Source organism: Rhynchophorus ferrugineus, unplaced genomic scaffold, assembly GCF_030347505.1.
Source record: "Rhynchophorus ferrugineus isolate W39M unplaced genomic scaffold, kcgeb_rfMv2 rfM11, whole genome shotgun sequence".
NCBI lineage: Eukaryota > Metazoa > Arthropoda > Insecta > Coleoptera > Curculionidae > Rhynchophorus > Rhynchophorus ferrugineus.
The window spans coordinates 32,933,689-32,957,922 of NW_027472590.1; the positions used below are offsets into that span (position 1 = coordinate 32,933,689).

At 33.4% G+C, this 24,234-nt stretch overlaps 2 protein-coding genes across 4 annotated transcripts in view; one reads left to right on the forward strand and one right to left on the reverse strand.

The window, feature by feature from the left end:
• LOC143204640 (LIM domain only protein 3) overlaps nt 1-24,234 on the reverse strand; it is a 63,872-nt gene that overhangs the window by 19,433 nt on the left and 20,205 nt on the right. For all 3 annotated transcript variants that reach the window (XM_076417332.1, XM_076417331.1, XM_076417333.1), the window contains one exon: nt 2,256-2,332. In XM_076417332.1, the coding sequence (XP_076273447.1) occupies nt 2,256-2,280 (25 nt within the window). In that variant the 5' untranslated portion in view covers nt 2,281-2,332. The remainder of the gene's footprint in view (nt 1-2,255; nt 2,333-24,234) is intronic.
• On the forward strand, nt 13,003-16,731 carry LOC143204639 (maltase 1). The gene is made up of 6 exons (XM_076417329.1): nt 13,003-13,539; nt 13,980-14,105; nt 14,165-14,406; nt 14,464-14,665; nt 15,971-16,548; nt 16,610-16,731. Exons 1-6 carry the CDS (start codon nt 13,042-13,044, stop codon nt 16,671-16,673), a joined length of 1,710 nt encoding a protein of 569 aa, XP_076273444.1. The 5' UTR covers nt 13,003-13,041; the 3' UTR covers nt 16,674-16,731.

The window sequence follows — 24,234 nt, forward strand, 5'->3', positions numbered from 1 at the left end:
TTGCTATTTGCTTATATCTCCTACGAAAATTATTAACATACGAATTGACTGAAAGTATCATTACGAACTGTATCAATATTGGTTTCATTGCTTGGCAGTAAAAAAGCTTGACAGATTTTTCAGTAGGGTTTTGTGAGTGGCAATAAAAAGTAGGAGCTATCCACATCGACACTGAAGTATAATACTCATGCCCATAAGTAGTAAAGTAAGCAAAGTTATATCAACACCTATGTTGAAAATTAAAAGGTTGTATTTACAACGTTTGTTGTTGTATTACTTTTCATTAACATATGATTCTCTTCACTTTCAAGTGCTCTAAAAGCTTTTAAAGTATCACTGTCTCAGGCATAGCATACTAAAAGCCTTCACTATTGCTGACAGATGTCGGAGACTCTACCAAAGAAGCAAAAAACAGTTAAAATGCCATTTAACAAGTGATTTACTAAAAAAAAGTGTTCAGTAAAGCCGAAATAGCAAAGATTTCGTCTTTTGTAGGCCACAGAAAATATATTTAGATTACGGCCGATTTAAATAAATTCCATTACTTTTGTCTACATTGAAAAGTGCCATTTTTAAAGTATTCCAGTCGCGAGTATGCCATTCCGCCGCCAAATTATCATTTTAACTATTGCCTGCTTAAAAAAGCTCTCAGAAAGACTGCTCTCCGAAACAAAAACACGCTAAAAGCTCCTTCCAATCGACAATATGGGCGTCGGGGGATTCGGGAGCCATTTTATGGCCGTTCCTTCTTTCGCCCGTCCGCTTCTACTAGACCGGTTCGAAGCTTAGGCGTTATTCAATTATTCGTCTCGGAAAAACAGCAATAATTCTTCCGCTGCGAATGACCGCTTCGAGTGGCCTCTTTCGCGCTGCTTTTATGCAGGTTATAGATCATCAACGGCATATTATTACATTGTACTTAGTTACATAGTATAACTCGGTTATTTTTCGATATATCGTACTATCGATAATTATAACATCGCTATTTTCTTGCAGCATTATTGAAAAGTATATGTTATAATTATTAGGTGCTTGCATGTATTTTATTCAGCGATATCTTTATTGCGATTGGTGCAAATGCGATATATCAATCCCATCGAAGCCCATCAAATGCATTTACAAACTTATGGTGATACTGTATCGTCATATCGACTAGTTTTTGTTCCAATGAAAATAGAACGACATCCAGCTGAAATTCTCAAAAAAGCAGCTTGCAGTCTAGCAGTTGATAAATAAACCGTTTCCATAGTTTAACAAGAAAGTGGGAAGATTGATATATTGACATAAATTGACTGAAAATGCCATTTTGAACCCTTTCGAATCATTTCAACATTGAGATTCCATTGCTTGCCGGGCGAAAAAGAAAAGTTTTTAGTGGCGTATTGTGGCGGACGATGAAATTTGAATGTGCTTCAATAATATTAAGTGCAAAAGTTTATATAGTCTTGTGCATATATGGGATTCATAAGGGGTAGTGTATTAAGAGCTATTTTATCCGAATGAAGCTGTTACTGCCGATGTCAGTTAAACAAACTGAGTGACATATTTATCTAAAAAAAGCCTGGCAACAGCTAACAAAAGACACAGTGTCATCCTCACATATGAACGTTCGGTTACACGTGGCAACAGATCTCAAGGACACATTATTGCAGACCAAATGGGCGGCTTTACGGCATTCAATTTACTTTCCACGGCCACAACAGAACGATGTATATGGTTTGGCTGGCATACAGTTTCGAAATACTGAAAACTTGCGAAAATTGATCGATGATTGAATCGCTGCCAAACCAACATTGTTCTTTCAACACAGTATCGCCATATCGCCAGAGAAATGGAAAAATTGAAATTTGATGATATTTTGGTTAATATACAATAATACTACAATATGTAGCAAGATTTATTAATAAAGGCTTCTAATATACCCATTCTAGTATCACAATTTGATGTTAAATAGTCAGATATTTGTTTTAAGAAATTCTTTGTTGTTTCTAATGCTGCGTACAGACCGGACCAACGAAAGCCAACGAATGGGTTCGTTCGGATATTTCTAGTTCTGGTTGGACGGTTTGGACGGTGTATACACTATAATCGCCGTCGTTATTGAAAAACATGAATTCACGCCCCAACAACAAATGCTATTTGTATGTTTCATGGAAGGCCAACGAATGTTCGGTATCTAACGCCGAATCTCATTCCTTAGCCTTCGTTGGCTCGGCCTGTACGCAGCATTAAATATATAAGCACTATACACTCACCTGATCCATTGTCTGTACTGTGCATAGTAGTCGCTAAGGCGCGAAATCAAATGACCAGTCTGGACCCGTCACATTTTCTGGAACAAAAAAGAGACGATTAATTATTTATTAAAAAAAATGGTGTCCATCGTGAGTCCAGAGATATCCTATATGTTGGCTACTTCTTTCACAGCCCCTCGGCCTCAAAGGCGAGCCTAATTGGACACAGGTCTGGATGCAAAAAGGATCCCTAAAGGCGGAATCAGGATATATTCGTTACAATAACGAACAAGGGCTATCGCGCCGGCAGAAGTCTCCCACGACACCAGGTGTCAATTTGTTCTAATGGATGGTTACGTGGCGCCTCCTAACGAGCTCTCATTAAAACGCGCTCGCTAATAGGGTGTTTTGGAATTGTTATCGACTGTGGTAATTTGCCATTTATTTTCTTACATGTCATAATCTATATGTCTTCAAAAATATCTATAAGAGGGCCAAATTAAACTAAGGCAGTTTTTAAGAATGGCAAGAATATTGTCAAACAAGCAAAAAAATACTTTCGTGTAGTTTACTGTGTCTGTGACTTGAACACTTCATTTAATTACAATGCCTGCTTTGCTTTTACGATCATTATTGAAAACTAAAGACGCCATCATGACATTCACACTTTATAAGCTAACGCTTTCCGGACTGTCACATTGCAATATTTTTTTACAATAGAACGTAGGTCGGATTAGCTAGTTATTAATAATAAAAAAGAAAAACCATTAATTATATCAACTTTTTAGTAAAATATATCTATACAGATATTTTCATTGTGATTCTATCAAGTTACTATTAAACATATGACTCAATTGGCTGGGATGGGATGGGAAACATGTCACCATGAAATCTTCACGAAGTGTAGTCAAGGTAATTTTAACATTGTTCATAATTGTTATTAATAGTAATTTAACAATATTAATTTATATTTAGTTAAATACAGTAAAATTATATTTTCAAATAGTTATCTGTTTTGTGTCAGTATTTATATATATTTTTATTTATTTACGTGGTATTTAGGCAGCGAATATCGAAAATTTGCCTATCCCCAGGTGTAAATAATGGCGATGATGATGAAGGGACGAAGACCTTCGTTGAGTAGAAATAAACATTGTTTGCCATCAGAAGGTAAATCTTCGTTAGCGGAGCGGTAAACAGGGTGACACGAAATGTGCATAAATCCTACTTATTATTCTAATTAGCATCGCTGATTAATAGAACGCTAGTGTCCTTGCAAAATGTATCTACTACCAATGTTTGATATTTATTTAGACTTAGTATAGTGTATAGCATAGAGAAATTGAGATTTAACTTTATAGGAAATTTTGGAGAAATGTTTCGCGACGTCCAACCAGAGGTCGCTACTTTTAACTTATTACTTGTTTTAATCGCTACACGACGGAGTCTGATTGCTCACTTCGTTTCTATGGTACGTTTGTTGTTTATTTATTTTTTAGCACCATTTTTAATATAGCTGATATAACGAATAGTGCATTTAGAGATTAAATTATCAATTCATTAGTACATATAAGTCGGTATTACAAAAAGTAAAGTGATCTAGGAAGTGTTGTGTACCCGAATGCACAGATAGCAAAGAAATGCAGAATCGTTTTCACTCGAAGAAGTATTTGGCTGTCATTAAGAAATGGTTGATAATGTTAAAAATCCCAGATCGATTAGATTAAGTATGAATGAAATTTATGATCGTTACATTACAGCATGTTTTGTTGTCATAAGTTGGGGTAAGTTTATTCATATATACAAATATCAAATATTTTTTTCTTAAATTTTAGAAATTAATCCCCTTCCGAAAGAAGCTATGCAAATGGTGTATAGGTATCATAATTAAATTAGGCTAAATGATTATTTCTTAGACTATGATTAAATTCTTCCTAATAGAAGGTTTTAAATATTATCAATACTTATTCAATGAAGTTAAATTAAATTAAAAAAAAATTAAAGCTGATAGCTATTTTGGTTTATCATTAAAATCACGTCCCATCTAGTATATTACAGATGTAGTGGTCGATTATATATATTTATTTTCTTTGTTTCATTAAGTGAGAAAAAATTAGCAGTTTATTCTTTTGCTAGTGCGGACAGTCCGGTCCTAGTCGGTCAACGAAATTCTCTTCGACGGATACTCGTTGAGTCCATTAGACGGTAAGTGTATTTTAAAAGCTCCTGCGACATCTTGACCTGAGCGGATGCTAAGAGACACGAAACGGCTTTCACGCGATGTCTTGCCGCTCGTCCTTGTCGCCGAACTTTTTAAGTGACGGCCCGTCCTGCAATATTTAAAAGCTTTGACTAGCTACACGATTTCGATCTTTCGATGGTGCCGCTTCCATATACTCCTAGGAGGATTTTTCCAAATAAATATACCGATTATGGTAAAATGGCGAAGGCGCGGAATTTCTTTTTCTTTTGTATTACATACATGGTAAAATTATTATTTTTACGATATTTTCTGGTTTCATTCAAAATTATTTCTAAACCCCAACCAACTTAATTATTTTTTCGCGAGGTACGACAATTATGTTGAAATGGTGCGGGATCTGACTAATAATTAAAAGGTGTTAAATTATATATTGCGAGAGGTCAAGGAAGAATAAAGCAAACAACTGCTTCAAAAAAAAACACACGAAGCAAAAAAGAACCGTTTCCTTTCATCTCCGGGGAGACCGGGACGAGAACGCGGCGGCAAATGGAATTCTCTTCGACGGATATTCGTCGAGTCCATTAGGCACTAAGTGCGTTTCGGAGCTCCTGCGACATCTTGACCTAAGCGGGCGGCGAGGGACATGAAACACTCATTTGGTACGAATTCGTCTTGACGAAAGTTTCTTAAAAGCCCTGCTGCAAAATTTAGAAATATCCACCAGTGACATGGTTTCGATCTTAAGATACTGATATTATCTTAATTATTTCATACAGTTCTCATTGCTCTGTAATCTACAGTGTGATTGAAAATGATAATGTTGGCGATTATGAAGAAATGGTGAAGGATATCATTTTTCTGTTGAGAGTGTTGCAAAAGCGATAGATTCTTCATTTAGTTAAGGATATATAAGTGTCACTTATATATACATTTTTGATAATGGGACTTATCAGAAATATCTTGTGTCAAGTGGGCCATGATAAATATTTTTTGAAAGTACACGTAATCGTATGACGAATTGCATAAATAAATATCGTTGATAAAAACTTGGCGTTAAGAAGTGTTTTGATTCAAAATCTCGAGTGTCTTGTTATTGAAAAAAACGTCTACCGGTATGTTTTAATTAATTATAGTCACATCTGGATCACACTATTAGTTCATGCGTTCTTTACACCTTTTTTGTGGATTCTTATAATATAGGGTGGATCCATATATATATATATATATATATATATATATATATATATATATAAATATTGAATAATTTCTTTGAAAATGCGCCTGCAAATTTGTCTGAATGATTATTGTTAAATTATTCAGGATGGTGATTTTAGATAATCATTTCAACTTTTATATAATTTACTACAGGAAATCTTGTTGGAATTTCCAAATAAATTGAAAAAGCTATACTGCTTTTTCGACAATAAATACAGGATGACAATAGAAAATGAATGCGGCAATTTTAACGATTAGCGAAATTACCAAGGTTTAGTTAGAAAATGAGTAACATCATAATCCTTTTGTTTATATTTAATGTTGTATTCAACGTTTTTCATTGTCACAACCAGGCTTAAGATATCAATTGGAGTCTTTAAGGATTAATAAATATATAATAAATTGGATACCTATATATTTAGCGAGTATATGCTGTACTAAGAATCTGTAGTAATTTTTAAATTTTGCTCACGACGACGAATTAATATTTTCATCAATATTTTTACGTATTATCTCATTGTTAGCATTCGAACGGTTTGTAAATACACCGGCAGTGGCTATAGCATCCCCAACGGAATTAGTTTTGTAATTTTGTTCATTTACTTTTTTCACCGTTAACTAAGTTAAATTAATACCATAACCATATGTACTGTGGATGCCAAACTTTCAACTAAACTAACACCAAAACTGTCAACTGTAGAACTGTATTTCCGTATTTTTTCATATATTGTCAATATCTAAGGGTAAAAGCCGGCAAATTAAAAAAAAATGCGTAAATTTTGGGACACCTTTTATAACATTGGATAATTGTTAACACAAATAAATTGAATTGAAGATGTTTTAGGTGTTACGTAGAAATTAAATGAAGCACACGGCAATTAAAAACGCTTAAGATATTTTAATAAAGCCGACAGTAATTCAACGCCATAACACAAGAGAATCATTGTGTTATAAAAATATTCGAAAAAATGCAGAGAGTAACCAAAAAAAATTGTGTTCTTCCATTGTAGATTGTTTATTACCTTTCAATCGAATTGTTTTTAATATTATCTTATACAGATACTAAGACCCTGGTCCCCGTTTTGATGGTAATAGTTCCATTTCTCAAAATGAGTTGTGTTAAAGGAACAAATACTCCTGAAGTAGTCAGCTTATTAACCCATCAACGTTATATTTTTTTCCTAATTGATGATATTAAACATTTCGAAACTTGTACTTGTTGTATCTGCTTCCGTTATAATTGCTGGCTTTACAGCTAGGAATTGTTGGTTATATTGTGAAGTGTTGTATAAGTTAAGAAGTTCGTATTATGTATTATGTCAGTTATAAATAGATGCTATTATTATCCGATAGGATGCCGAAGAGATATCTCGGCAAACTACTGCTTGTATCATAAATGAATTTGATATTTAATTTTGCATTCTTTATCATATCCAAGAGGTCGTGGGGAATTAACCAGATAGATCCTCAATCACCGCTAAGAACCCGATCTTCGTATTTGTTCTAAATGTACATAGAATAAGCAATGATATATTTGCATCTAGAGGGTCAATACTATTCCAATCCTTTCTTCTTCGATCCTTAGCAAATCATATCAAGTGATATATCCACACAAACCGAAGTTAATCGCTTTATCATGATCACTTTAAATCACTTATAATTATTGAGAAAAATTGGTACAAGATAAATATTTGTCGTAATTTTCTAGAACTACGTTTCATCTTTCTGGTAACATAGCGATACTCTGTCAAAAGAACCATGTTGGTTTAGCAGCGATCTTTACATATATCCATTTGGGAACTTCTTCAGCATTTTAAAACCAATTGTTGGTAAAAAATTATTTGTACTTCCAATAATATATAATAAATATAGGATCTCTCCAATAATATAGAAGTTCGTTGCTTGGGTATATAATTTTAGCTTTTTGGACATGAGAATATCCGCCCATATTCAGCACCAAATTTTCACCAACATTCTTCGACGTCTTCCTGATGATGAATCGTCGAACTTTCAAACGAAACTTTTCACCGTCTGACGTACAGACACGATTCCGCACTTAGCTCACTCGAGAAGCGGTCTATCGGGCTTCGCATCAGACCGACGAAGGGCCTCACCATCGCTCGTTACTGATGAATCATTTCGCTTTTACTTTTAATCAAATCGAGTGGTGAAAAGCTTTTTATCGAAGACCCGAGTCTAAATATCAGCCGAGATTAGCCGAAGTGGCAAGTCCAATGGGGTTGCTAGGGATTCTGACCCGAAAAGTGTGTTTTCTGATTTTGCGCCCGGTTCCTCCCCCCTCTCATCCATCGGCCGCTGCTTTTCGATTAACGCGCCGGGGTTGCGGAGAGTTTCTGGAATTGAATGAAACGCGCTCGCGTCATGAGTGGACAGTAGATGGATTAAAAGGAGAAGATAAAGGAATCCGTTCGACTTATTTCCCGTTCGATATGTCAAGATGTTTTTATCGGGAAGTTGGCGTCGAGTCGATTGCTTAACAACCATTTTTCTCTCGATGAATGATCGGTTGGAAAGTAATTAAATTCGGTTGTGTCGTATGAGGAATGCTTGAACTATATTGATATTTTAGATACGATTCCATATTTGTCTGATTGTCTTTTGTATCTTTATACCGATATTAGTTACAATGTAAGTTACTTATTAGTAAAAAACTGACTGATAAGAGTTTTGGGTCATGAAAATAAATTAGAATATTACAATATTAGAAATTCATAGTCTTGCGTGGACATGGCGCTTTATTTTCAATCAAGATTCAAAATTTTCGCCAAAGATTACAAAACATATAAAAATTTGTATTGTTATATATTTTCTCTGCATTTTGTTAATTCCCATCGAATTTCGTCATCGAGTATTGCTGTTGACAGTTCATGGCCTAGTTTGCTAAAAACTTCTCATGTATTAGGTTTGCTATTTTGATCAGTGATATCTATTGTTGAAAATACGAACTATCAATAGTTATATATTTTGCCTGGGGGATTAAAAAGGTTCTTTGACAAGGAATTACTAGCCTTATTGAATGACCAAACCAAACCCGGCTTTTTGATTATTGATTGTTCAGATCGATCTAGCATCTATTGACTGGCACACTACGATTTCTAAATGCCGAAAAACTGTAAAAATTTATTGATGATTGGATTGCTTCTATTCAGGCTGAAGACAAGGCTAAACGATGCTGAATTTTTCTGAATTACTTGCATGATTCTCAGCTAAAATGTTTTTATTATGTTCTCAGTGTTTAAAAAACTCAAATATTATCTGTAATTATTGATTTATTAGAATGTAACCAATAACTTATTTAACCAATTTTAATATACCAATTAAAACATTTGTTTGATTTTACTTTTATTCTAAGTGACTAGTCATAATTTAACGACTTATAGCACACTTTAACGTAATTTCGATTGTATTTACCAATTTTTTAAAAGAATTGTTAACGTTATCTATTAGAAATCATTTATGAGCACGTAATTCGCTTAATACATCAGCAGTTAGACATTATAACAGCTAGAAAAAGAGAAAAAGTTTTCTTGTACCTGAAGAATGAATCGAATAAGAATTAATGAGTATCTATACAAAAATACATCCAAATATCATCTTATCTATAAAGTATACTATCCAAAATATCAAATGAATTGTTATAACAAATACATCGTAGACACTTCTGACAGCAGAAACACTGAATATTATGTATGCCTAATCATGGTCCTATATATATATATATATATATATATATATATGTCTATTTTGATGCTGCTCGCTGTGTCTTCTACTCTCTACGCTGAAATTCCTGTCCTGTCAAAAGCATTAGAATATGTGCCTCCAGATGTGTCCCTTAATTGTGCAAACATGTACATTTGCACTCTTCAAGCTTATCAAACACTAACAATATCGGAGCCATGATGAAGGACTGTTTAAATAATCATCTTAATCATGACTGTAATATTTCCTTTCTTCCATATGCATCATCTCTAATCATCATCTAAACTAGAGACCTTTTTGAGTCAGCGTTGTGGTAGTGTACATATTGAGGTAAGACTCTGTTTTTTAAGCAAACTCGGTAACTTCTTCTGTGTTAAATTTATGGTTTTTAGAACTACTTCATGAATATTTACTTTTGGAGCATTTAGCATTATTGGTTTTTATAGGTTTGCATTTAAATTCAGCTTACCGTTTTTTGTTTATTGATTCCCAGGTAGAAAGTCTCCATATTTTTCATTAAAACCACTGTATCCTATGAACTGATTGTTGAAACTGATGGTAGAGAAATGTTGATGCATATCCTTTAAAGTTTTGAATCACATGAAATTCTCAACTGTGATACCATCTATGCGTCAAATTATAAATGTATTATGTGATGTGCCTTTTAATAAAGTTCATAACATTTAAATAATTTGAAATATCGACGCATAGTTATTATTATTTATATATCGGTTATTTATATATCGATTATAACATTGACAAAAATTAATTTCTCCTTTATTTGGGTAAGAAATTTTAAATCCATAAATACTCAATGATAAACATCAATGACCTTCACGGATATCTTTATTATTATAAAGTACGCACTCAAGAAAACATATTTTGACACATTCGAGTGCCGGTTATTCGGTAATTAATTATAAATAAATACCAAAGTGAAAAATACTTAAAAACCGCCTTATCGATAGAAACGTCAATGTACTGTAGGTTGCGAATGCAAACCTACCGTCCAATATTTTTAGTGATTGTAGTGGATCCTTTTCAATAGGCCTCATCACGTTAAAGAGCATCCTTATGTCTGATTGGTTGACAAGCGTAAACATCACGAATGAATTGCAAATATTATTGATTATGTATGGTAATATTTCTGAAAACGGGGGTAAACAGATAAGTTAGTTATTTAATTAGAATTGATATGGTTTATCAGGTTTTCGTCCGTAAGACAGGTAATTTATGATATGTGTGAGTGTTTTTGGAAATTTTGGGTTAATTGGTCAAGTTATATCTTGATTTAATTGTACAGAAAGTAACTTCTTGTTTTGTTTTTTAGTCATTTTGAATAAACATCAAAATTAAACGGTTAAAACCGTAGAAATAAGTACCGGATGTGTCTTGGTCTACTATTAAAAATATAAGAGAAATTTATGACTCGTTATATTGCTATGGATAGGATTTGGGTCCACCACCATTATTTTCAGAAAAAATAAAAAACTGTATTTCAATTTGGTTGGGATGTAAAAGCAGTTCTCTTAATTGATCTGTTGTATTATTTATTTTAGAACTTCGTTATCGAATCGTTATTAATATCTATTAAAAATATTTTCATAGAAATTCTTTTTTATATTTAAACAGCTTTTTTCCTTTCCAAAGTTATTACCCATAATACAGCAATACTGTATTCTAAATATATTATATAACGCAACTAATACGGCAGTGGATGTTCCAAGATATCGGTGTAATGTCTAGTGCAATGATGTGACATGTGATCTGCTAAGACATAAGAGTCTTATCTTTTGTTTTAAAGACTACACGTTTCATAATCGGCGCAATCCGTAGATGTCTAGGAAGATCATAAAGCTGTAATATTATATTTTAACTAAGAATCAACTTACTTAGCAAGAAAATAAGATAAATAGACTTTGGATTGGCAATCCTTTCGCGCTTCCTAGAAGCACTATTAGACATATTTTTGTTTAATGGAGTTCTGGCAAAAAGAAAGAAGGACTGATGTTGTTCAAAATCTTCTAACTGTGAACTATTGGAATTGGGAAATAGTCATGCTCTGAAAAATACCTCTAGTTTATGAATTCCCGGCACAACTATCAGAGTTTGGGATGGACTGAAGTTGCTGCAAACTACCCTAGCCTAGTGTAGTTTGGGCAGAAGCTTTTAGTTCATAGTATACGACCACCAAAGCTACATACATGCTATATCATGGAATTTTGGATAATACCTGTTACAGTTTCGCTATTTAAACCTGCACGTTTCATAACTAATAACATATATTAGTTACAGGAGTGCAACTTTTAACATAACCCCTGTTTAGGTATAAATAATTACGAATTATTGTACAATCATCCATTATGTTTATTTCCGTCACAATGTTTACTCATGCTCATTTTCCGTATAAAATATATCTAAATATAGTCAAATGGCAATTGTGAAAAAAATGCGAACTACTCGACTCGCCGAATCCGAAGTGGACGATATAGCATTGATGTTTTTATTTTGTCCAATTAGAGCTGCAATAAATGGATCAATAAACATGACTTTATCACTATGCGGTATTAGTAAATAAGCGTATGTCGAATAGAAAATCTAGTCAAAAGTCATATTATTGTAAAATAATTTAGGGGTTATGAATACAAATACGTTTCGTAGTAATACAAACAAGACATACCATTGTGGTTGTGATTGTTTTGATATGCGTTTAGCTGAAACAAAATGTACCTACTAAGCCTTGGATGTCTTTAGTCGCACGGTTTTATCGAATATTAATGGTAAATGTAAATTTTCAGCAGTATTCGAAGACCTTTCTTTCTGAGTTGTTATAAGTTCTGTAGGCTTGACTACTGCGCTACCATGCAAGAGTTTTCAGAGGTGAAAATTCTCCTAGAATCTTTCTCAGCTTTTGCTGAATCATTAAAGACATATATGTCATGTGTTCTACAGTAACGAAAATATGGTTATACCAGAAAAGTGGAAAAACTCATTGATTAATGATCGAAATGTATATGAATAAATTCGTCATAAGTCACGTTTAAATTATATCACCAAGATATTTTACATTGGTTAAAAGTATTTTATACAAAGTATTGTCCATCTTATAGTGCGGCTTTTAGTTAGTTGAAAAAGAGCTGCAGAACAATATCTGACTTATATTTCAACAGTTTTGTCCTTTTAATACAAATAGTTAATGCCAAAATTACAATAATATTATAGTTTTTAAAACAATTCTTCACTACACTGTCACTTAAGCCAATTTTACCATGTGTTTCTAAAAACAATCGATGTGCCTCATCTGCAGTTGTTTTCAAATTAACTGTAAATTAAAATCTCCCTTAACACTTTTAACAGACAATTTTATAATACTTAAGTGACTTGTTTTTTTTGTTGAACGAAATAGGTTCATTTCTATAGCTAATACAAAATCATAAAAATATAAAAGTTATGATTCTTAATTTAGATTCTCTACTGTTATACACTTGTATTTTTTTCCGAACTATTTCAGAAATTAAATCGGAAAAATTACACGGGTACGGACAGTCTATACAAAATCGAAATTTCGTTCTTGTCAGTACAATATTTCAGAAGGTGGCGTGATATAATCGCTGTTATATAAACGTGAGCGTGACTATTCGGCTATTAGTCAGTTCACAGCGGAAAACGATGAATGTGGTCGCGCTAGCAGTTATCGCGGTTGCGCTTCTGGCGGTCTCCAACAGGGCCACCAAAACTGGTCCGGACTGGTGGAAATCCTCCGTCATTTACCAGATCTACCCCCGCTCGTTCAAGGACAGCGACAATGATGGAATCGGTGATTTGCAGGGCATCATATCGAAGATGGACTATTTCGTCGATCTGGGCGTCGACGCCATCTGGTTGTCCCCGATTTATCAGTCGCCCATGGTCGATGCCGGATACGACATCAGCGACTATCGGACCATAGCTACCGAGTACGGAACCTTAGATGATTTCAAGCAGTTACTGGACGAGGCTCATAACAGAGGTATCAAGGTCATTCTGGACTTCGTTCCTAATCACACCAGTAATTTGCACGAGTGGTTCAACAAGTCTGCAGCTAGAGTACCTGGCTACGAAGATTATTACTTATGGAGCGACGGAATCCTTGACGATGATGGAAATAGGCAACCACCAAATAACTGGGTAAGTTTTAAAACAAAATATTATTATCACACAATTATATTTATCCCTCCAAATGGTTTGTATTTGTCATTATTCTTGGACCAAGTCACGGAGTGAGATTACCATCTCTTCCTGTCGGTGGTGAATTATTTTGCTGCTAAAAAAATTGCCTCAAGAGAGGCTTGTGAAGATAATTTGTCAATGACTTCTATGATAGGGTTACAATGAAATTACCTTCAAAATGCTAATAAGTTATCGAACAACAGTACTAAATTTGATCTAAATCGGTTCTTTGTATGAATGTTAAATAAAATCTTCAATTTTATGAAGAAATCTGTGGATAAAATGTTTTTTAAAAACTTTTAACCTTACAATTTTAATATTATACTGCTCGTCGTGTTGATGCTGTATTTTTTAACGTTTAATGAATTCTAATGTTTAAAATAATTTTTTTGTATTAGCTTAGTTTATGGTCATTTTCCGGATGGGAATGGAACGAAGAACGACAACAGTATTACTTTCATCAGTTTTCTATTCAACAACCTGATCTGAACTATCGTAGTGAGAGCGTTAGACAAGAAATGAAGGCGAGTTTATCATTTTTTTAGTATTATATGACAATATCATCTAAACATCTAGTTTTTAGGATGTCATGACTTACTGGTTAGACATAGGCATTGACGGATTCAGAGTGGATGCCGTACCACATATTTATGAGGACGAACAACTAAGGGACGAACCAATTAATCCAGATTCCGGTGTGGATTCAACCAACTGGAATTACCTGGAGCATATTTATACCAAAGACCAACCGGAGACCTTTGAACTGGTTTACAGCTGGAGAGCTCACTTGGACAACTACACTAATACTGTTGGTGGAGATACAAGGTAATTGTTATAGTTTTAAATTTTTTTATAGGAAAATATTTAAAGATTTTATTTTAGGATGTTTATGACCGAATGTTCCAGTGATATGGATAAACTGGTGCGCTATTACGGCAATGAATACGGTACAGTCTTAGGGGCTCATTTCACCTTTAACTTTTATTTCCTCGATATTTCTGAATCAACAACCGCTGCTGATTTGATAGCAGACATTGTTGCTTGGTATGATAATCTTAACTCCATATATACCTTTAATTGGTTGGTAAGTATTATTAGAATATATATTAGATTTGGGAAATAATTGGTGATGTTGTATACCTAGATTTAAGTTGTCATAAAGACAAATTGTAGGTTATATATATATATATATATATATATATATATATATATATATATATATATATATATATATATATATATATATATATATATATATATATATATATATATATATACTTTATTATTATTTAATTATTACATTGTTACCAGTCGTTTCCGACTAATCTACAATTTGTATTTATGATAACTTAAATCTAGGTATATAACTAGGAGGACCCATCGGCCCTATCTCAGTCTATGGTGAAATAATGTTTATACATGTCACTACTGTATGTTTTGTTACATGCATTTCACTACACAACACTACACAATATCAGATGGTTTGATTCTTTTGAGTCTGTCTCCCGCTCTGGTAGTATCCAGATGTTGCAATACTTCAATATTCTCATGAGAATGGAGCCTTTCCTCATGCTCCCTTGCAATTCTACTGATTTCTTGACTGACTGTGGGTATCTGAAAATTATATATAAAAATATTTAATTTTCATCACTTCTACAGCTTTTTCCTGTCTTTCTGGTAATATGGTCATATTGTATCGAGAGAGCCATATGATCTGGCGCCTTCTCTTGAATATAGCGCTTTCTTCCGGATCTCTTCTATCATCTATATCTAAACGTTTGGAAGCAAACTAATTAGTTGCTACGCTTTCAGGAAGTTTGTAAGTTTCCAAAGAATAAATATTAAATTCATTGTTTTAGCATTTTCCTTTTTTTATGATTGATATCAAATCCTGACTTCTACTTCTACTATAATAATATATACCAGGGGAATAAATAACACCATGTAAAATGAATAGCTGAAAATGCAATTTTAGCTTACCTTAGCTGAATGGGTTAAGATTTTCATTTGTTATTTTTAAGCTTCTTTCTCCACGAATGTCCTATTTTCTCCTCTTGCTTGTCTACTTTCTTTTTCTTTACTTATTCATTATTTTCCTAAATTTATCATATTTGGCTACACCACGTATTCCCACCAGATAATTATTAGTATTCAAAATTGGATTCTATATGATATATGATTTACATAAGAGATGGCTTTAGACCCGCATATCTCTGGTAATATTGATTCATTATACATGTATTACTGGTATAAAGTTGGCTTCAGAAGAATTCATTATACTATTATAATGTGCCTATTCACAAACCATTTCAAAGTTTGAGAACTTTAATAAGCGAAATAGTTATTAAAAGTTATTATAAAATATTCGGAATTATTATTATTATTTTAGACCGGAAATCACGATAATCATCGTGTAGCTTCCAAAGTTGGCGCGAAACGAGTTGACGCCTATAACCTGCTGATATTATTTTTGGATGGTGTCAGTATCAGTTACATGGCCGAGGAAATCGGACAGGAAAATGGAGAAGTAACTTGCGCCCAGGGACAAGACCCGAGCGCCATCGGCAATTGTACCACCTACAACGAGACCACCAGAGATTTTGAACGGACACCATTCCAGTGGGATAGCAGTGTCAATGCGGGCTTCAATGAAGGTGCCGAAACCTGGTTGCCCGTCAGCCCGAAATACGAGGAACTCAATTTAGAGCTGGAGAAAAGTGCAGACTGGAGCCATTATTACGTTTACCTGGCGGCAGTTCAACTGAAATCGGTATTAAGTCAATACAGCTCTGTCTATCAGTTCAACAGTTTGAACGATGGTGCCGTGTTGGAGGTTGTGAGGGTACTTAGTGATGGCAGAAGTGAATATAAATTACTGTTTAATACCGGTGATAGCGAAGCGACCGTAGATTTGCAGGGCAATTACACTGTTGTAATACCGAGCGTCAATCTGGGCTACAGTAAAGGGTAATTGCAGCAGTAAAAGGTCATGTTATAATTAGAGTATAATATTTTTCAATTATTTCAGGGACGTTACCGGTTCATTAGTATTGCCATCTGGAGGCAGTGTGATAATACAGAATAATAACTGAATTGTAAATAAATTATATTTAAAAATAAACTTCTAAATAAATCGTTAATACAACTCAATCTGACCGCGTTTTTACTTTACTGTAATTTCGCGATAATGTTTTTAACACTCCCAAATTAATGACTAACTTACTATATATTTTCTAAACAACAAAAAACTACATCATAATACATTAGTAAGTAGAAATATTAGGTGTATAAAAGTAAATATCACAAAATTTCATATTTGTCCTGCAAGAACTTCTATATATCTTGAAAATCCCTCCAACTGCCGTCCAACCAATCTTCTGACCTTATCAAAAGAGGTTGTCATAGATTATCAAAAATCATTGAGAGAATTATTCTATATGCTCTTTTTGATGGTGTGAATAAATAAAACTTCATTCAAGATCATGCATCACGTCGATACATCAAGCTGCGATGTTAGTTAACTTAGATGTTAGTTAGTTAGCCAAAGTAAAGTTCATAAGAAATTAATTTTTTTGGACTTCACTAGTGTCTTTGACAAAATGTAGCATAATTTATCACCACTCACATTCACGAAATAAAACATGACTGAAGTAAGATCTCGCTACGCCGCTACGAACAGAAACCTGCTAATAACATTTCGGGAAAATTGCTGCCTAATCCATTAAATTCTAGCTTTTAAAAGTAGACCGACGGCAATGGGGGCAGGAACGCCCGGCCACGATAACGCAATTGAATTTTCTAATTAAAACAGAAATCGAGACCCCCCGGAACAAAGGAAACTAATCTCCACATCTGTAATTACCAGCTACACCCGCGCCATTTCAATTACAACTTCGGATTACTTTCCGTATTCTTTAATAGGTAATCGCGGAAAGGATATTTCTCATCACCGAATGATCCGCCAATTGAACAAGGGAAAAACATTTTAGTGTTGTTATCGATTAACTTAAACGAATATTTATAATTTTTTCTCCTTGATATATGTTTTTGAAGAATTGCTTAAAGTTACTTATAACGAAATACTTCTTCAAGAGTAATCTTAAAATAAAGTTCATATTTGCTTTAGAATGAGTGGTCAGATCTATAAAATGTAATCAAATCAGATCAAATAATTTACTTTGACCATTACTTTCCTCGACTTTTTAAACGAATTAAATATATTTAGTTATAGGTTAAGCAACTACACTTAAATACACTTGACATAGCGAAATTTTTAGAATACACTAAATAATGGGTTGTTTACCAGCACATTATTATCAATTTATATCACAGATTACACTTATGATTATACTTCTTCGCAGATGATTATTCCATCTTGTCAACTTTTTTGCTGATATTACTTTTAATTTAATCCGTTTCTTATTTTGATTCAGAATCATAACAGTAAACTTTTTCCATCATTGTGAATACAACTTACGGAAACCAAACTATAGGCCAAATATTACTGCTTATACTACTTAACAAGATGCCTAGACAAAATGATTTAACACCTCATGAAAGGTTAATACACTGGGCTGGATCAGTCCTATTTAATTTTTATTTCTTAGTTCTTATAACTCTGGTTCTTGTATCCTTAAATCTAGGCTTTCTAGTGTTAACTTCATATCTAGTATTTCATTGTTTTATTTTCTCATGAATGAAATTGAATTTTTGTCATCATTTTCGTCAACTTGTTACACGAATTAATTATATTTAGTTATAAGTTAAACAAAAAAACGATCTACAAAATCTCCCTTTGTTTTCTTTCTTAACATTAAATTTAGAAAAATTTATTAGCTATTTGTAGAAAATTCTACACTGTTAACATAGAATAAAGTGCTGCTGTATAAACAAGTCCATAAGGACATACGACAGCTGGATCTAGGATTTGTTAAGACGAGTAATCTGGATTTAATTCAATGCTTTCAGTACAAGATATTGAGCAGTTTTATATTAGTGATTTCCATAGACATTTGGGAATGGATATCATTAAACAGGTCACTGAAAAACTTATCTAGATTCGTGAACAAAGACTTATTCACCAACTTAAGTTTGGGCCTTTGAACGGCGCAGATCGATCAAGAGGACCCAAGAAGACTAAACCTTTTCAGCTGGTGTAGTGCAAAAGCAGAGCACAATGCTAAACATTAATGCTGGTGTTAACAATTTGATAGAATTTTAATATTTTTAGCAATTTAGTATTGCATCTAATATTATTTAATAATAAATGGTGGTTTCCTTTAGCATTTTAAAATATCAGATAGTCCACTCCATCATGTTGTTGTGTTGTTAGATGTTTGGTTTTATTATAAATTCCGATCGATTCGTTCATTTTTAAAGCGCGCAATTACCAACAACTCCGAATCCGAGTTTAAAATGGTTATTTTCGAATCGCCGAGCCGACGGTCAGGCCGCCGAGAGGGGTGGGAAGGCAGACGGCAGGTCGCGCCCGCCCCTATTAAAGAACCCGGAAAGTAATCCGAAGTTGTAATTGAAATGGCGCGGGTGTAGTGGTAATTGCAGATGTGGAGATTAGTTTCCTTTGTTCGCGGCCCTCGATTTTTGCCTTAATTGGAATATTTAATCGCGGACTCTCGTGGACGAACCAACGCCTCTCGCAGTTGCGTCTTCTTACAATTTCCAGATTTCCATTTATAAACTTAACGTTTCCGACGACTGCGGAACTTGAAAGTCTCGAATTTTAATGGGTATTGAAGCGGAGCTTCTTAACGTAGGGGTTCGGAATGTGGGGTTTCATATTTTAATTTATAAAAACTAACAGTTCAGGAATATAAGAAATCAATTACTTTAAACTATATATTAATGCTGATAAATGAATTGTCGTTTTTGAGGGATATGATTCAAATTCATTTCAAGGACTATTTATGAAGTTCTGAGCAATCTGTAGTCAGCTTCATATTATTATGCGAAAATGTAGATTCGAATAAACAATCGATATATGTTTTGTGCAGAGATAATTGATAATGTTTAAAGGCTGGTTACCTCAGTGAAATTTCAAATTTAGTTGTTGATATTAAGACTTCGCCAATACAAGAATATCAATTTAAGTATATCTTAGGATATATTTTATTGTTTATATATTTATTGCCTAGATGTTCAGAAGCTAAATATAAATTTAAAAATAAATAAATAAATAAAAACTCAATTTCAAAAGAAGGAAAAATAAAATGAATATAGAACTCATAAATTGTGTTACGCTATTGGCGCTTCAAATTAATCTCCATTCTGAAAGAAGAATTTTTAATGTAATTAATAAGTTGTAATTAACAGTGTACAATAGTTTGAATAAATTACATTGTTGAACATAGTCACACAGTAAACCAAATCTAATTTGTGTACCCTATATACAGATCTTACTTATTTACCTTTCAATATCACTTGGTTGGATGAACGGAAAGATAGGTCTTGTTTAATTAGGTTCTAGGATACCATGTCTATAACTTATCAGAAACTTTGTTTAGTAAAACACTTATAACACGCATTTGTCGAGGACGAGGTGGGTTCACCAAGCTACACGATGAATCGTCACCACGCCGCTAATATCCGTTCAATTGAGAATTACGCGATTTTTCATTGCGAATTTAATAACACCGAGGCAGCGCTTCTCCCGTACGTACCGTTTGCAAACCGACCAGTTATGGGGCATTCTACGAGATCGCCGATAAAACTTTATGATTGAGTTTCGACGCTGATGATGTAATGGCGCCCTGAATAAAAGATGGTTCCAATTCCAAGAATTAAATTAAAGATCAGCTTGCCAGATGGGTTTTACCGATTCGAGATGGAAATTGAACTTCAAACATAAAAATATATATATTTTATATTAGTATTTGCATTAATCTAACTGTTTTATCGTAATTTTCTATTATATGGTGACTACAACACTGCGGATTTTCAAACTCAAAAATTAAATTGAAAACCATCTTCATAATTTGCATTACTAAGATTACTAATACACGAGGATCCAATATCAGCCACAAGACACCTCCAACTTCATCTTAACAAAGTCGAACTGTGCTTGAAAACGTAACATATCAAAGCAAATGAAACAAAATCCACCCATGTGAGATTCATCCTTTGTAAAAGAACATGTCCCTCAGTAAAATTGTATAATCATGAACTTAACGCAACAGACAACGTTAAATATCTGGAAATGTATTTCGATCGACGTTTGACATGGAAAAAACATATAGTGACAAAACGCAAACAACTTGCGGTTAAACTAAACCAAATGTACTGTCGTAAATCTACATTATCATTAGATAGCAAGGTTTTACTCTACTACATAGGCCCATTTACTACATAGGCCCATTTGGACCTATGGTATAGAACTGTGGAGTACTATTAGAAAATCTAACATAGATATCCTCCAGAGGTTCCAGAATAAAGTGTTGCGAGTCATCGTCGATGCCCCATATTACGTGCCCAACAAACTGATTAAGCGCGATATCCCCTAAGAACCCATAACAAGTGTGATTCGAAGTATTAGCGTGAAATGCTCTAAAAGACTATTAGTGCATCCCAATGCACTCGCCAAAGAGTTAAATGTGTGCGATGACAGTGAAGTGCGTAGGCTCAAACGCAAACTACCATACGAACTGATTAATATATACATAGAGTGAGATTTAATAATCTCTAGAATAAGCTAGAATGGTTTTTAGAACAAGTTGGGATATACTTTAAAATAAGTTAGAATAGTATCTAGAATAAAATTTAGATATTTTTCTAGAAGTTGTACAGTAGATCACTTAGTGATCTTCTACATGTCAGGATGGTTATATTATATAACTGCATAAATCATATAACAATACGTACTTATTGCCCACGGGCAGATTGTTAATGTTCTAGATTAATAAAAAAAGAGGATTACTAATGTTACAGCTCTAAGATATGACCTAATTACTTGCTAATTTTATTCTGCTTACTAGATGTATATGCAAAGGCATCATGAAAATGTTGATTGATGACATGATGTAACGAAGAAACACTTGAACACTTGTGAACGAGCAATTATAAATCATATTATTCAACATTTCATTTCATTCCATTTCATTAAGATACCATTCATACCAGCTAGATGATGAAAATAAGGGTCCCTCACGTTGCCAATTTTATTATGCGATCCGTATAATACAGTCCTTCAAATATAGTGAAATAGAGAATTAATTATCCAACAATAGTCTGTAGTGCGATCATCTCTATACGCTGTATATTAATTAAGCTACCGGATCTTCAAGTTTTGAGAAATTTTTCCATCATGTGATGTCGCACTTAAAATAATTTTTAATTAATTGCAGCATAAAAAATCAACTCATTCTAGTAAGAGGCGCTAATGATAATTTGGTCACAATATTATTTAAGTTTGAGATAATATTGATAAAATTAGTGAAAGCTCAAATATAAAAATGTTACTTAAGAAGTGCGAATCATGTTACTATAAATTATGAAAAAGATCGATTTTATTTTAAAGATGACAGTCATATTTTTATTAGCAAGCAAGTGTAACGATGATGGAGATTAAAAAATTAAAAATTAAAAATCTATATTTTTGTGGTAGTAGTGGTAGTAAAGTATATGAGTTATGATCTTGAAAACGTAAAATATAAAATATTTTAGTTTTCTTGTATTCTAATCCACACGAAAGCTTTTAATAATATAACTTGTCAACGTTATTTGAAAGATCCTCTTTATTACTCTTTATTTCTCTTTTGAACTATCCTCTTATAGGTGAATTAACCAGTGGCGTATCAATCCCATGACGAAATGAATTGTGAAGGATAAGCTATCGCAGTTCAGATAAAAAGTTTTGACAGACCCAGCGTCCTCGTAAGACGTAGTTGAATTGCCACTTTGATGAAGTATTGCTTTGTTGGTACGCATTTTCCAAATGTTGAATAATTTTCTCAATATTAGAAAGAAGTAGAAAGTTTCCGAAAATGATGGATTACGATATATATTTGTATATAGCGAAATATAAAAAAGTGCCGCTGCCGATTTTGTAAGCAAGACAGTTCTTGTACGCCCATTTTGCCGCAAAGCGAAGCCATTCAAATTGAATCCATCCAATTTTTCATTACCGTTTTAATAATGTTAACGCCGCGTCTTGCCCGTCCTTCAGGCCGACCGTTCGTCGGTCACGAGCTCAATATCAGCGAAATTGATTCCGCCCCGCTTCCATCGGATATGTTAGATAAAACTTTATGATTGCTTCGTTGCCAGGGGCATTATGGGGGATCGCAAATAATGGATAATATCCCATTTTGTATAACGCAGTACCGAGTTTAAGTTTTAACATTATAAAGATCAAACTAATATAATAAGCGTTAACATCGATTTAAATATGTACGTAATTATTTTATTCATGTTTGTTCGTGTTTTTTGGTTGCATTTATTTGTTAAATAAAACATTCATTGAATATCTCTTCATATATCTCGTTCAGTATAAGTCAACATATATAATTATGTTATCGAACAAAAAAGACGAACTATTATGGTTAGTTTTGTTAGTTTTTGTTAGTCTAAAAATTCAATTTGTGCATACATTTATTTGCTGCTTTTTGTAAAACATTATTTTATGTGAAGAAAAGTCAAAACAACGGAATATAAGTGTTATTTATACTTACATTTAGCATTTTGATCTACCAGGCCAACAAATTGTAGATTTATTTTCCTTTGATTTGAAATTTTGTGGAACATCTTAGATTATTTTTGTTTGTTTACTATTTCTGAATATAGTTTTAAGGAAATTTATCGCTTCGACCTCATTTTTATAGTATTTGAGGTAAAAATGATTTGTTTAAATACGGAAACAGGATAAAATGTTGTTTTCCAGGATGTGAAGAAAGTAAATTGACAGGTTTGAAAACTGAAAATTTTAATATGATTAATTGATTAGTTGTGTACAATAAGAAAAGTAATAATTAGGTATGGCTTATTTTGGTGGAGGAAAAAAATCAGTAGGATTTCAAGAAATATATAAGTACGAAAAGAACGTTTAGAAATTAAAATTGAAATGTGAAATTAAGTTCGACATATTTAAACCTTGTATTTTTAAATATATTTTTAATGTTTAAATAAAATGTATTTTGTATTAACATTTAAGGTATTAACAATGTATCATCAGAATATTTTACAATCCACTATTAGTACGAATTGACACATACAGTCCCTGAATCCCTGCAATTATTTAAATATTATAGTTGTATGTTCAACAAATACATCATCACCGCTCCAAAAGTATCTAAGCAAAATCGAAAATAATATACCGGACTGACCGCCGCCGCCATCGACTCCCCGGAGTAGTAAAGCGTCGTTCGATTTAATTTACAAAATGGAATAATATCCATTATTCCGGGACGCCCCCGCCTCGCCTCCGGGAACGTAGCAATCATAAAGTTTTATCTAACATCTTCGACGGGCGCACGGGGCCGGGGTGGAATCAATTTCGTTGATATTGAGCTCGTGACCGGCGGCGAAGGCGAACGGTCGGCCTGAAGGACGACCGAGACGCCGCGCTAACGTTATTAAATCCAAAATGAAAAATTGGATAGTTTAAAATTGAACGGAGGGCTCGGTATCGCCGCGTTCACCGTA

Bases quoted from the DNA above. Each gene is read 5' to 3' on its own strand.
- LOC143204639 (XM_076417329.1), top strand. From the start codon at position 13,042: ATGAATGTGGTCGCGCTAGCAGTTATCGCGGTTGCGCTTCTGGCGGTC. The intron at 13,540-13,979 runs GTAAGTTTTAAA...TTTTTGTATTAG, and splicing joins GGCAACCACCAAATAACTGG to CTTAGTTTATGGTCATTTTC. The intron at 14,106-14,164 runs GCGAGTTTATCA...TCTAGTTTTTAG, and splicing joins GCGTTAGACAAGAAATGAAG to GATGTCATGACTTACTGGTT.